This window comes from Anabrus simplex, chromosome 1 (genome assembly GCF_040414725.1).
Source record: "Anabrus simplex isolate iqAnaSimp1 chromosome 1, ASM4041472v1, whole genome shotgun sequence".
Taxonomy (NCBI): Eukaryota; Metazoa; Arthropoda; class Insecta; order Orthoptera; family Tettigoniidae; genus Anabrus; species Anabrus simplex.
In genome coordinates, this window is record NC_090265.1 from 1804832889 (window position 1) to 1804848662 (window position 15774).

A 15774-nucleotide genomic window follows, 5' to 3' on the forward strand; every position below is an offset into this window, starting at 1 on the left:
AATGCCTTGGTTTTGTTATGATTTAACAGGATATATGATTGGGAAAGTTCAGTTAAAAATTTCAAGAAATCATCCAACGTTGGCATTTTTTCTGGAGTGTTGCCTTTCATCCTTTCCTGCCAGTCTCTTTGCTCATTGAAATCCAGCTGCTTCTTTGCTAGATGAATAACCAATGTGTCCCAATATTGTACTGGTTTCTTCATTGCTTTTAATGAAGCCATGTGAGTTTGAATATGAAATTGTAATTGCCTGAGTGATTCAGATTTGTTCTCTTTAAAAACTGTAGCAAACTTGAAAAGTTCATCTAGATGTGTCTCGATTATCATCATTTGATTATCATATGTATCTACAAGCAAGTTCCAAGCACTTGTGTAGTTTTCTTCTGAAATGGTGAAACCTTGAATGACTGAGTGCCTCGCCCTGCAGAAGACGGATGAAATACTGATATTTTTTAATATTTATTCGTTGACTATCATTATGAATGGTTAACTCAAAACTGTTCTTAAAAAGCGACCATTTTGTGACTTCGCCGTTGAATTCTGGTAATTTAATTCCTGGTAATTTCTCTATTCTTCTGTTATGATGCTGTGGAACTTCCTGTTGATGAATGGCGTTGTTTACTGCCGTGTTCATTTGAGCTGGCAAATTATTTTGAACATCCACTGCTTCATCTATTATCGTTTGCAGTTGCGTAACTGCGCGGAAATAAATAGATTCAAATAGCTCTCGCTCTCCCTCACATTCCTCTTCAAACTGTAATGCAGCTATTTCATCAGTGATCTCTGTTTCCTCTATTTTCATTTGTACTTCTTCAAAAGAATTCCATAGCTCTTCAAATTTTTTAAATTCTAACCTTCGCCTCTGACTTTGACATGTCGGCTGTAATCGACTTTATAATTCTTGTTAACGTACCCTTTATTCGACCACGCGATGGTTAAGGGAAAGAGGCTAGAATCTAAAGGTCCGCTCCCACCTAGTGGAATCGAATCGAACCGAACAGTCGAAATTTCCGCTCGGCCGCTCACATCTAGCAGCCAGCAGCGGAATAGAATCGAACGGGATTCTACGCGGGAAATATAAGGCACGCAATGGACAGTTTAATAGCGCTAGCACTTTTGTGTGAAGAGGCGGAAAATGAAGATAATGAGAGGAAAAGAGATCGGAGAAGATTCTGGGTACATGAAATTAATTTAACAAGAGAGCCGAAAGGAGAGTATGCAACTTTATTTGAATATTTATTGCGCGATGAAGCTAAGTTTCGGCAGTACTTCAGAATGAGTGTGTTGAAATTTCAACAACTATTTCAGATGGCAGAACCACATTTAACGAAACAGTTTACAAGATTTCGTGCACCAGTACCTCCTCTTCTGAGAATGATCGTCTGCTTGAGGTAAGTTGTAAGCCAAAACCGAATATATATATATCATAATGACAATTATGTGGGTAGGCCTATGTTTAGACACTTCGTTATCAATCCTGTTGAGTGTTTCCGGCAAGTGAGCTTGTTGTGGGCAAGTTTTATTACAAATTATTGACGAAATTCTAGCGAGCTGTTACGGAGAATGTTAATTTCTCCATAGCAGTACCGATATTATTTTAACGTCAACTCGAACGTGAAGCCTAACCAGTCGTCAGCTGACTGGGAAATTTGATAGCAATAGAAGTAAATAAAAGCAATAATTGTTATATAATTACTGCAGTAGAAATGCAAACTAGCTCCATCACTTCACCGTGAAATAATCATCGCATGCATCTCTACCGGTACCTACCTTGTAGAAATTTACTGGAAAGAGCAAGTTGGCGTAATCCCGCCGTGATCTTCTAATTTTACTTATTTGTTCTATTCCCTGTCGAATAAGAGTTTTGTGAAGTTCGAAAGCTACTCGGTGTGAACTTATAAGATAAATGACTTATCCTTATTCATATATTCGTTATTAATGACTATAAATAGGTTTTTCTGCTGCATTCAAACTTTGAGTTTTAGGCCTAAATTCTAATAACAGCCTATATCGAAATAAAATCTTGATCATGACCTTTTAGAGCATTATAAAACTTTGCATTTGTTATTCTGGCTACTGACAACCTATAGCTATTCTGTTCTACTTTTTTGAATTCCTACAAGACAGCAAATTTAAATTAGTGTGGTGCTTTCCAAGTATTAGTGGGCTATTATGTTCTGTAAAATTAGGACTATAGATTGTAAGAGTGGAACTTGAACTCACATAAAAATATCAAAGGAAATATGTTCAAACTTAAAAAAAGAATAAGGAACGTAAAATACTTTCAACACCAACAACTGAATTACCCCCAGAATATCAGAAAAAGTTGAATGAGAGAAAATTGTTAATTTCATACTAGGCCTATTGGTAGACAGATAGGAATAGTCCTGCATAGAACCCTCATTAGAATAATAATTTAAATCCTCTAAGTTTATAGCATTAGGCTTGACAGCAGCTTTATTAAACATTATTAAATTTAAATTTGCTGTCCTGTGGAAAATCAAAAGTCAAACATTATAGCTGTAGGGTGTCAGTAGCCAGAATAACAAATGAAAGGTTTTATAATGCTTTAAAAGGTCATGATCAAGATTTTATTATAATATAGGCTGTAGGCCTAATTAGAATTTAGGCCTAAAACTCAAAGCTTGAATTACTTAAATTTAAATTTTCACTGAATAACTAGGGCTACTAATTTTTAATTGCACTCTGGTTGTACCTGATAATGAAGGTGCCCCAAGTTCTTATTGGAACTAAAACAAATTTTATTTTGTTTTTAGTTCTTGTTTGAGGTTGTTCCCAATAAGTTGGCCTACTAATTGTTAACCTAATTTGAATGATATTTGTACCAGTAGTATTAACATGGTTGATGAAAGTAGATTTGTCTCCAGTACCTATGTTAAAACATTATTAATGGGAGACCTTGTAATAAATATACAGGCAGGTCTCTTAGCAAACGTTTTACAACCTGTCAGTAAGATATTTTCTAATTTCTTGATTCATTGGGACCAGATCATATGAGTTATAGGAAGCAGTTGATATTAATTTTGAATAACTCGTAACAGGTCGAAGGTAGATACCACTATAGAGAGATTAAAAGTAGCATTCATTGATAACACATGTGATATACAGGAAGGTTTCTTGGAATACACCATAATATGAGGGACTAATGTATATTTTAAGAAAAAGTTTACCCAGTTTTGAAGTTTCTGAGAATAATTACTTGAGGTAAGCTGCAATAATTTTAAATTTAATAAAAACAGTAATTGAATCTTAAAATAATCTATTTTATTACAACTTATAGCAGTGAACAGAACAACAACAAAATAATGTACTTTTTGTACTCTTCATTGATAACCCTGTCGGTTGACTGCTTCCATCTCAGCATCTGTCACAGCTTCTAGTACCCTTCTCTTTGTAGCAATTTGAAGGTCCAGAGGCAAAGATTTTACAGTCTCTGCCATACTTAAAAAGAAGTGTGTTATCGCATCAGTTTTGTTTGTTTCAAGAGGGTTCACCTTTTCCAGATAATTAGACAAAACTGTAGCTACAGATGTGGATGGAGGTGTCTGGGATCGTTTCCTTTTAAAACCAGAATGCACTGTTTTTGTTGATGGTGAGATTGTTGCCTGTGAAGTAGATGGTTTTTCTTGTGTGAACTGGTTAGGATCTGCAGCACAAGTTCCTTCAGTGGTTTCTGGCTCAATATACACTACAGACTCAGGTGTTACAGGTTCGGTTGATATAATGGTGTCATTGTCATTCAAAAGAAAATATTGAGTTGGTTCTATTATTAAATTCTGGGATGTGTTTTCTGTGGAAATATTGGATAACTGTGGGGAAATTGGTGCAAGGTATGGCTTCAAGAATGACAGCTCATTCTGAAATCTCCAGTCTTTTTTTACCCCTCCCTGACTTCCACTTTTTTCTTTCTTGATCAGAGATTTCCTGTAGCATTCTCTCAAACGCTTCCAGGATTCTTTACATTCAGTTGCTGGAAAAGAAAACAGGCCCATAAGTACCATAATTTAAATTTGTAACATAAATACTATATAAGGCAAAATATAGTGAACTGTTCTCTATTTTGTTTCAGGTTCCTTGCTACAGGGGATAGCTTGCGAACAATTTCGTTCAGCTACAGGTTAGGACATTCCACAGTCGTCAAAATTGTTAATGAAACATGTGAAATTTTATCGAACATTCTTCATCCTATATACATGCCAAAACCGACTGAAGAAAAATGGAAAAGTGTTGAGAAGGGATTTCAAGAACGATGGCACTTCCCAAACTGTATAGGTTCCATTGATGGGAAACATGTCATCATACAAGCACCAAATAAAAGTGGTTCTTTGTTTTATAATTACAAGGGCACATTTTCTATTGTTCTTTTGGCATTGGTGGACTCGAACTATAAATTCATAGCCGTGGATATTGGAGCATTTGGTTCTAATAGTGATGGAGGAATTTTTCAAAATTCAAATTTAGGAAAAGCGCTGGAAACAAAAAACTTGAATATTCCGGAAAAGAAAAATCTACCTGGTACGGATATCCATTTACCCCATGTTATTGTAGGGGATGAAGCATTCCCCTTAAAGACTTATTTGATGCGACCTTACTCCAAAGCTCAATTAAATGGCAACAAAGAAAAGAAAATATTTAATTACAGACTTAGTAGAGCGCGAAATGTAGTAGAGAACACATTCGGAATAATGGCTCAAAAGTTTAGACTGTATCAAAGACGTTTGCAGCAAACTCCTCAACATGTAAAGAACATAGTTTTCACAACTTGTGTACTGCACAATTTCTTGAGAGACGATGTAATTTCGTTCGTTGAAGAGGAATCGTTAAATTCAACTTCAGCAGCTCTGCAGCGGTTGCATTTTACAGGAGGAAATGCTACTTCTGTTGCAATGGGAGTACGTGATGAATTTAAAACTTATTTTAATGCAGTAGGTTGCGTACCATGGCAAAACGACATCATTAATAGAGGTAGACTGAACACAAATTAAAATCTGTGAAGTGTTTGTTGTCCGCAGCAAAGTGTAGCACTTATGAAATTGTTCAATGTAAATATATATTTTTTATTGTAAATACTGTAAATATAATAAATATAGGCCTAAGTGATGTCAATTATCGTACTAGTATACTATATGTGTACTTCAACATGATACAATTTTATAGTAAGGCCAACAACAATTATGAAATAACTTGTATATAATCTTTCTAACCTGTTTGATTTTTTATTTCCTTGCTTATTTCCTCCCAGGCATTGTCTCTTACGTTGTTGTTACAGTAGTGCTTGTGGGACTTGTCATAAAGAAAACTGTATTTCTGAACTAAACTGATCAGCTTTTCTGTGTCCATTATTATAAATAAAGCAAATTAACTATCGCAAATTAAAACGTCTCATCAGTCTGTAGGAAACAGCTGACTTCCACCTGATACACATTTGCCGCCAAATCCCTGACCGAAAGATGCCGATCGTTTACGAAGTTACACGAATGTTGATAATTCTGTTCGATTCCGCTCCGCTAGTCGAAAAATATTCTTGGCAGAGAATCCTGTTCCGTTCGGTTCGATTCGATTCGACTCGTGGCGATCGCCATCTCTATCTCCCATTTAAACACATGTTTAAAAAAAATTCTGTTCGGTTCGATTCCATTCCATTCCACTAGGTGGGAGCGGGCCTTAAGAGTACCGTATATATAGCAAGGATGGTGTATATGTCAAAGAGACGGTCTCACAGAGATTCTTGCATTGAGCGGCGAGAAGAATGTAAATCTTGAAATCTTGTCTTTACTTCTTAGTATATTCATAACATCGAATCGTACTTGCCTGATTACTGATTTATGCTGCACTCCGTTGAAGTTGTTGGCCTCAGCGGTCTGATTTTCGTTATGAGCGATAATGCAATATCCGCGAATGATTCCACGAATTCGAGATGTGTTGTATTTTTACTCCGGTGCTTAACCTCAATTGCGACGCATTGTTTTCACTTCTGCATTTCACATTTTATGATCTTGATTGTATTGAACATCTCAGGTTATTGAGAGTCGTGCTGTTGGGCGCCAATGTTTGTTTTTTATTGATTTTGAAGTAAAGGAACTTGGTGCCTTCTATACAATCAATCAATACTGATCTGCATTTAGGGCAATCGCCCAGGTGGCAGATTCCCTATCTGTTGCTTTCCTAGCCTTTTCCGAAATGATTTCAAAGAAATTGGAAATTTATTGAACATCTTCCTTGGTAAGTTATTCCAATTCCTAACTCCCCTTCCTATAAATGATTTGATATGTCTTAATGATGCGATATCACAACTTGATGACGGACATGACTCTTTCATGCGTAACCATTTTCAACATACAAAATCATTCGACCAATTGGAAATAGGCTTAAAAAGTGTCAACTTCAATTAATGAAATACATTTACAAAAGTTAAAAGTATCTTCATAACACTGAATAATGTTGTAAAATGGACAGTAGGCAATAGTATGATGATAAACGTGGTTAAAAGTCAGGTTGTGAGTTTCACAAATAGGAAAAGTCCTCTCAGTTTTAATTACTGCGTTGATGGGGTGAAAGTTCCTTTTGGGGATCATTGTAAGTATCTAGGTGTTAATATAAGGAAAGATCTTCATTGGCGTAATCACACAAATTGGATTGTAAATAAAGGGTACAGATCTGTGCACATAGTTATGAGGGTGTTTAGGGGTTGTAGTAAGAATGTAAAGGAGAGGGCATATAAGTGTCTGGTAAGACCCCAACTAGAGTATGGTTCCAGTGTAAGTGACCCTCACCAGGATTTCTTGATTCAAGAAGTGGAAAAAATCCAAAGAAAAGCAGCTCGATTTATTCTGGGTGATTTCCGATAAAAGAGTAGCGTTACAAAAATGTTGCAAAGTTTGGGCTGGGAAGACTTGGGAGAAAGAAGACGAGCTGCTCAACTAAGTGGTATGTTCTGAACTGTCAGTGGATAGATGACATGGAATAACATTATACACATCTCAATAACTTGCTAGATGTATTCTTGGTTAAACCATGGGAAATTGTTGATAAAACTGAGGTAATTGAAGGAATAGGTGACCATAAGGCTGTAATAATGGATGTAGGACTGGTATCAAAAAGGCTTAATAAGAGGGTCACACAAGACAAGAAATTGAACAGAAAAACTAAAGTTGATGAATTTGGGACTTACCTTAAATCACAATTCAGTTGTTGGATAAGTGAAGGGAGTAATGTGGACTAGGGTTGGGCAGACCGGAACATTCACTTGTTCTGCAACATTAGGAACTTGAGGCGGAGTGTTTCGGTACAGAGTGCCGAGACATGGGACACAGGACACAGGACTGTAACTGCGTCCTAGAGAGAACTTCGAGAGGCAACAGGACATGCTCCGTTTCAGCTGGAATGTGCCTGAACTGAACGTGCTGTGCCAAGGCCGCACTAGATAGATTAGTTGGCCTTGGCTGTGTCTGCCTATCGATACAGGCTGTGTGCCGCCCTGTGTTGGAGTGTCAACATTTTTTCATCCAGTTATATCTTTAATTCCAAAGCGATGACCTATATTTTTCTTGGGCTTACAAGTTTCCTTAAAGTCCAAATTAATTTTTAACATCAATCCCCGAGAAAGTGTTGAGGGAAATTTTCGAGATATTGAAGAAAGTAAATGGAAGTTGAGAGGGAAAGAATTCGAAGTGCAGAGAGCATAACAGCACGAAAGTACAACAATGTATTCATCCAGTTAGATTTTTAATTCCAAAGTGACGACCCATATTTTTCTTGGGCTTAAAAGTGTCCTTAAAGTCCAAATTAATTTTTAACGTCAATCCCCGAGAAAGTGTTGAGGGAAATTTTCGAGATATTGAAGAAAGTAAATGGAAGTTGAGAGGGAAGGAATTCGAAGTGAGAGAGCATAAGGCGGGGCGCACATTGGGACGCAGGCGAAGCAGCTAAAGCAGTGCAGCGCAGAGCAGATTTTTGTAATCCACACAAATCATTGCACTATCGCAAGTTGACAGACAGGGCAGGCCAGAGCAGAGCAGGCCGGTTCTGCACCTACTTCCGCCTACCACGCGCAGTCTTCGAAACACAGTTTCCTGCGCACGTGTCACGCAGTTAGTTAAGAGATGGAGGAGAAAATTACCACAGCCATTCAGTCTCACCATGTTTTGTAGGTACTATGTGAATCATGTGGACTGCAATGCAGTATGTACTGTGCCCGTTCACACGTCCACGACAGATTACAAAATGGCGCCGACCGAAGGTATGGGCCATGTAATCTATAGCAAGCAAGGAATAGTCACCTGTTATGATGACTCAGAGGGCCATATACGTCATGGAATGGTCAAGTATTCGAGTAAAACGGACAGTGGACGGTCTACAGTATTGTTTTCAAAAAAATAGAAAAAACATTATTATTAAAAAATCTTCTTCTTGAATTTTCACGACAAAGAGAGCGGACGCAATCACCGTCAGCGGAATAATTCTTTAGGAGAAGCAAAGGATCGCGCATAAGAAAATAAATATTTTCAACGACTGAATATGAATAAAGAATAAGTTTTCGTCTAGATTCAAAGGCAGTTCAGACGAAAATAGACGTACTGAATTCGTTACATACGAAACTGCGGATACGTCGAAAAGCTACGAAGAAAAATAAAAATAAATAAAATTAAGGATTAAAGACGTCAGAGAAGAATAGCATAAATGGCTGTATACTGCAATATAATCTTCAACTTTGAGACTGACAAGAAGATGATCAAGATGATGTGCTAAATTCACATGATGGACCGACCTGGGAACAATTCATCTTACCATACGACCAGGCAATGACGAGGAAGGCGACGGGTAACCATCCAACCGAGCCATGACAAAGGAAGGCAACGGGAATCCTGATAGTACTTCCAGAACGAAGGAGTGGATGACGTGCCAGATATCTGACCCGTGACCGAACCGAAGACCCAACTACATCCAATGGGAACGGAACAGCTGGACCAGGGACAACCATGAGCGAGCTAAGTCATTCATAATATTTTGTTGCATAATTTTTGGTTTGCCTACACATGTACCTTAGGTATGTGCCGATGGGCTAATTGTAGACCGATAAATATGGCAATGCAAGTGAGGATTACCAACGATGTGTGAGATAATTAAGTTCGTAGTTACGATTTAGTAATATAGCAATAGTTTATGCTATATCGACCAAAATACTTGCAGGAAGCGTGAGGTTTGAAGAGAAATGTGAAACAGCTGATTGAAATGACATACTGGGAGATTATAGAGATTTCATTGAAGTAATGCTTAAAATTGACGTCACGAATGGTTGTGCGCGGTGTAGAAAGAAACAAATGGAATTACGCATTGTTTGGTTCATATAAAGGGCATTGAACTCGTCCGTAGGTTATGAGAAGCTGTGACTTGTAAATATTATTAAGAAACTGTGTGGTATTTAACGTAGTCGTGAAGTTGGGAACGCGATATATTATTAAGGAGGCTACGGTGTTAATATTAGATTGTTGTTGTAATGAGAATATGAATATGGTAATTGGATGAAAGTTTCGAGTTATATATATATAGTGATATGAGATGGTTTTACGCGATGCAGGACCATCGTGTAACTGCAAGTTAAGTCATGCCACACTACAAGTTTATTTTATGATTTATTTGCGTATGAGTGCCCACACCGCTGGAGCTACACAAGCCAAGGTACGAACTGGATTTTCTATTATAGATGTAGGCTCGTGACGTTATCGTATGTCTGTGTAGATGATTATATTGAACATTAGAATACTACGATACTTTGAATAGCTGTCGTTAACCAGATGCATTACGACACCGATATATATGAGATTATGTTTTTCTAAACCTCGCGGCATAGCGCTTCATAGTAACTGCAAGAGAGTAAAGTAGCTTGCATTGTAGTTTAATGTTATTGGAATATAACTATAGAAAGGGACATTGAACCTAAAAGGACATGTGTAAGACAGCCAAAGATTATGTTGGAATTAGATAGATAGCTAGATCGATTAATATTCTCCGTCTGAACGTACATTTCTTTCACGAACTTCAGCTAGGGACAGGCTAGAGTAGGAGCCGCATTTACCAGGCACTAGGAAAGAATGCCTTAGTTCGTAAGTAGTTTCCATGCACAACGAGATCGATGCAACAAAATCATGACTTCGGATTTTACTCAAAAATAGCTTAATTTACTTAGATCTATTTTCGATTTCTTTTAATTTATTCAGATCTACTTAAATGTGTTCCAATTTATTCAGACTTAACTTGTTAGTGTATTTGAGATGCTTTTCGGCTGGATATTCTGACCAAGTGAGACTGGTTTAATCAGACCAAAGAAAGTGAATTAACAGAACTAGTTAATTGTGTCGATGTTATACTTACATTCTAATTGCGAGGTGGACCTCAAATGTGTCCAGTGATCTATTGTAAATGTGTAAATCTTGAACTTCTACTTCACAAAGGAACTGATCATTTTAATAATTTAAAATACTGAATATCATTTTTCGTTTTATCATACGAGCCAGCGCTGACTCATTCTCACACTTATTTTCAGTCAATTTAATAACTTAATATTTTATTAATAAATATCTTGTTATTTTTCTATAATTTCTGGTGTCATGAATTCTTTAATTACTGTCTAGTTTGTAAGTTAATTAATGGCTAAGAAAGGTACCGTGTGATTAAGTGTTCATTTAACCATGGTAAGTTCTCTCGAAGTTAATATTCTGATAAGGTTGTCGGCGATGGTTATTATTATGTCGTGAGTATCGATAGGTGTCACCCGTGAGTTGGGATTCTCTTGAACTCACGTAAAGCGAATTCTACAGTAAGATTACATGTCTTACTTGCCACAAGAAAACCCTGAGGTATCCGCTGAGCGACTCCATTACGTCAAACTAGGCTGCCCAACGACGAGTAAAAAATGGAGGTATCGGGTAAAGAATGTTGATCCGTCTAGCGGTTACAGTACGTATATATGTACGTATGTATGTTCGTGAGAAAATGGCTGAACAGAATTTAATGAAAATCGGTATGTAAATTCGGGGAATAAGTCTAGGATATAAATAACTTTATTCACGCTGCGTAACAAGATAGTTTAGAGAAAGGCGTAAGATGTAATCCACCGAGCAAGTGGCCGTACGGTTAGGGTCGCGCATCTGTGAGCTTGCATTCGGGAGATAGTGGGTTCGAACCCCACTGTCGGCAGCCCTGAAGATGGTTTTCCGTGGTTTCTCATTTTCACACTATCTTCCACCCTTCTTCCGTCGCCGAAAACCTTCGATATGTTAGTGCGACATTAAACAAACAGCAAACAAAAGAATGCAATCCTCATATATCTATGAAACAATCCGTGACCCAAGTTCTCGCAACATATAGAATTTAAGACAAAGATCTAATGCTGATTATGGAGAGCATCATCGCCGACTCCGTCGCCGTCATCCATCATCACATTTATGTGAAGAGATAAATACGGAAAATCATTTATCATGTCTTGTCAAATATAAATGCAAACGCGTTCACAACAGATTGTCAGTGTTGATTGATTTTAGTATCTTGTGTCTTGTGACAACTAGATGAAAATCTAGCAGTACATTTGTAAATGTTTTCCCTCTCCCCCTCTGTGATACTATTAATGAATTTACCATGCAAGTTGGTCGTGCGGTTAGGATCGCCTTGCTATGAGCTTGCATTCGGGAGATAGGGAATTTGAACCCCACTGTCGGCAACCGTGAGGATAGTTTTCCGTGGTTTCCCATTTTCACACCAGGCTAATGCTGGGGGGCTGTACCTTAATTAAGGCCACGGTCGCTTCCTTCCCATTCCGAGCCCTTTCCTATTCCATCGTTGCCATAAGACCTATCTGTGTCGGTGCGATGTAAAAAATATAAAAAAATCATGAATTAAATTCTTTGCTTAGTTCATATGAACACCGAACATCGGTAACATAGAAATATTGTTCAGTCTTGTAAACTGGCGAAGGTGGTTGTTTTTATTGCGATTGTCTTAAGCTGAATAACCGCGTTGCCATCAGCACAAGGGAAATCGTGAAGAAGTCTAACAAAATGGAAAAATCGCGAATGCTTGAAGAAAGAAAAAAAAAGAGCCTCTTTATACTGGATGCCCCAGTGTCACAGAGTCTAAAGAAAACATATGTTATTTCTGAAAACCGACGAGACCCAGCGAGGCAATGTGCGCTCACGTCCACTTCGCAGTTTTGTAAGCTTCGCGCTGTTCTGCTCTGCGGCCAACTGCTTCTCAATGTGCGCCCGGCCTAACAGCACGAAAGTACAACAATGTATTCATCCAGTTATATTTTTAATTCCAAAGCGACGACCCTTATTTTTCTTGGGCTTAAAAGTTTCCTTAAAGTCCAAATTAATGTTTACCGTCAATCCCCGAGAAAGTGTTGAGGGAAATTTTCGAGATATTAATTACTCACAATACAGGCCAATACATTCAACTGGTGAAACTATTCTTGAATTGGTTACTTTTTAAACACCTGCACTGCCATTGTAACCGTGTTATGTTTATTTTATATTGACCTGAAATATCTTAACCTAAAAGCAGCCTTTAAACGCGATTATTAGGCGCGAATTTCAGTGTTCCGACTGTTCGTTCACGTTCCCTGCAGCTTTATGCTGGACCATGGCCATAACTACACCCAGGCACACACCACACACCACACAGCACGTTCCGTACAGGCACATTCCCAGTTCCCACTGGCGCGGAGCATGTAATGTTGCCTCTCGAAGTTCTCTCTACACTGCGCAGTTACAGTCCCGCGTCCCGTGCGCCCTCTGCACAGTTCAGCTAGTAGGCGAAGGGCAGTGCATAGTGGCGCTTCTGATGGGACAGCGAGTCAATGTCTCCGGCTCGCTTGGGAATGTTTCGGAACAATTGACATTCGGTGTTCTGGAACAGCGGAACATAACTGTGCACCGGCACATTGTGCCGAAACAGGGACATAGTGCCCAACCCTAATGTGGACTTTGGGCTAAATTTAAAGGAATCATTTTGGAAGGAGAGAAGAGATTTGTACCTGTTAAGAAGGGTAAAATGACCTCAGACCCTGTTTATTATACAAGGGAAATAAGAAAATTAAAAAGAAAATGTAGAATAGTAAACAGGAAAATCAAAGAGGGTAGGGAGAGTAGAGAAACTAGAAAACAGCTAATGAGGGAACTGAATAGAGTGAAAAAGGAAGCAAAAGAGAATTATATGAATGGCATACTTCAAGAGGGCAATGACCACAAAGGGAAATGGAAAAAGCTGTAATCATATATCAGGAATCAAAAAGGAAAAGGAATCCAAATTCCTACAATGGTGGGAGAAGAGGGTGAACTCCACTTAACAGATACTGAGAAAGCAAACCTATTTAGTAGGGAATTCAGAGATTCAGTAGATGATTGTCAGGAGTTGGAAACCGAAACAGAAGATAGAGAGGGGGAGACACAGAGGGAAACAAGAATTTTCTCATTCACAAATGAAGATATTTTCAGAGAAATCCAACTGCTTCAGCAAGGAAAAGCAGCAGGAAGTGATCAAATTACTGGGGAGGTGTTAAAGACAATGGGGTGGTACATAGTGCCTTATTTAAAATTTCTCTTTGACTAGGTCATAAATAATAGTGTAATACCAAAGGAATGGAAGGAATCTATAATAATACCAATTTATAAAGGAAAGGGTGATAAAAGGAAACCAGAGAACTACAGACCAATCAGCCTGAGCAGTATAGTTTGTAAAATACTGGAGAGTTTAATATCAAAGTACATCAGAGGGATATGTGATGATAAAAATTGGTTCATGAGGAGCCAGTATGGATTTAGAAAGAAATTTTCTTGTGAGGCACAACTGGTGGGATTTCAGCAGGACATATCAGATCAATTGGATTCAGGAGGTCAGTTAGATTGCATAGCCATAGATCTTTCCAAAGCCTTTGATAGAGTGGAACATGGAATATTATTAAAGAAATTGGAGGGAATAGGATTGGACGTAAGGGTTACACGTTGGATAAAAACATTTCTAAATTCAAGGGTTCAGAAAGTCAAAGTGGGAAGTAATATATTGCAGGAAGAGAAAGTTTGGAAAGGAATTGCACAGGGTAGTATAATCGGTCTGTTACTTTTCTTAATATACGCAAATGATTTAGGGAACAATATAACATCAAAAATAAGATTGTATGCAGATGACATAATTGTTCATAGGGAAATAAATAACATTGAGGATTGTTCAGAATTACAAAGAGACCTTGAAAGTATCCAACAATGGGTTGAAGAAAATAATATGAAGGTTAATGGAGGCAAATCAACTGTTACAACTTTTACAAACAGGAGCTTTAAAACTGAATTTGAATATACTTTGGATGAGGTAGTTATCCCAAAAGATGGCAAGTGCAAATACTTAGGTGTGAAATTTGAAGGTAATGCACTGGAAGTGTTTGGGATCCTCAACAAGAATACCTAATAAAACAAACAGATAGTGTGCAGAGGAAAGCAGCAAGATTTGTAACAGGGGATTTCAGGAGAAACAGTAGTGTATCAGAAATGTTAAAGGAACTTGGGTCGGAAGCTTTAAGTAAGAGAAGGGAGAAAACTAGACTTATAGGATTGTATAGAGCCTATACAAGAGAAGAAGCATGGAGAGAAATCCGTGAGAGGCTTCAGTTGGAAAACAATTATATCGGCAGGACTGACCACAAATATAAAATTAGAAGGATTTTTAGCAGAAGCGATTGGAGTAAATTTTCATTCATTGGGAAGGGAGTGAAGGAGTGGAACAGTTTACCAGGGGTAGTGTTTGATCCTTTTCCAAAATTTGTACAGATATTCAAGAAGAGAACAAACAGCAACAGAGAAAAGAAATGAAGTGTTAGAGGGCATTCGACCAGTGCAGGTTATTGTAAATAAAACAATGTGTGTGATTAAATTAATTCCATCTCCTGGTCTAAGGAGTTTGGACAGCCAAAGTAGGGGACTGCCTGTAGGGGTGAAGTACAGTGGGGACTTCGAGGGCCCTGGGACTGCTACGGTAGCTGTGAAGGCCCTTCAGGAACTCTGAAAAGTGGTGGCAAAAGGGGTTCTGGTTAAGAGGCAGCAGGTCATTATGCTACTTAGGTTAAAAAAAAGAAAGTAAATAAATGCAATGTAAATTTTAATTTTAATCCAGTTGTATTGTATCATGTGAAGTAATTCCACAAACTGTATATGAGTTGACTATGTTTGTAAGTATGTGTCTGTTAGGTCATCAGCCCAGAGGCTGGTTGTATCCTCAAATAGCACCACCAAAGGTTATGCGGTTATAAGGAAACCGCAAAAACCAATGGCAGCACCAAAATGAGGTGTACTAGGCAAGACGAGGAGTGGGGTAGTTTGCCATTGCTTTCCTCACTGGGTCAGAGTGCGATTGCAGCATGACTGACCCTATGAGCAACACCTTTCATAACACTCAGATGCACTAGTCGTGCTCTGAATGTCATTACTCAGCACCACCCATACCACAGCAGCTTCCATATTGTCACAGCCATGGATGAAACTGGGACTTCGGTGGAAGCTACACTTTACTCTAGCCTGTCCCAAGAGATGGATGCAAAAGTACTGTAAGTATAGGAGATATTATATGTAGACTTTTGTAAACAATATAATTTATTAAGGATGAGCTGTGTGTTTAATAGAAAAAATTTTTTTAGCATAATTGTATAATATTGTATTATAGGAAAATTTTCTTCTCTTGTTAATTTAATATTTAGTGCTTGACAAAAATGTAT

At 38.0% G+C, this 15774-nt stretch overlaps 1 protein-coding gene across 1 annotated transcript; it reads left to right on the forward strand.

The window, feature by feature from the left end:
• Positions 1 to 1092: 1092 nt before the first annotated feature.
• On the forward strand, positions 1093 to 5175 carry LOC137502804 (uncharacterized). Its single transcript, XM_068229808.1, has 2 exons — positions 1093 to 1390; positions 4090 to 5175. The coding sequence occupies exons 1-2, from the start codon at positions 1275 to 1277 to the stop codon at positions 5003 to 5005; spliced, it is 1032 nt and encodes a 343-aa protein (XP_068085909.1). The 5' UTR covers positions 1093 to 1274; the 3' UTR covers positions 5006 to 5175.
• Positions 5176 to 15774: the final 10599 nt, after the last annotated feature.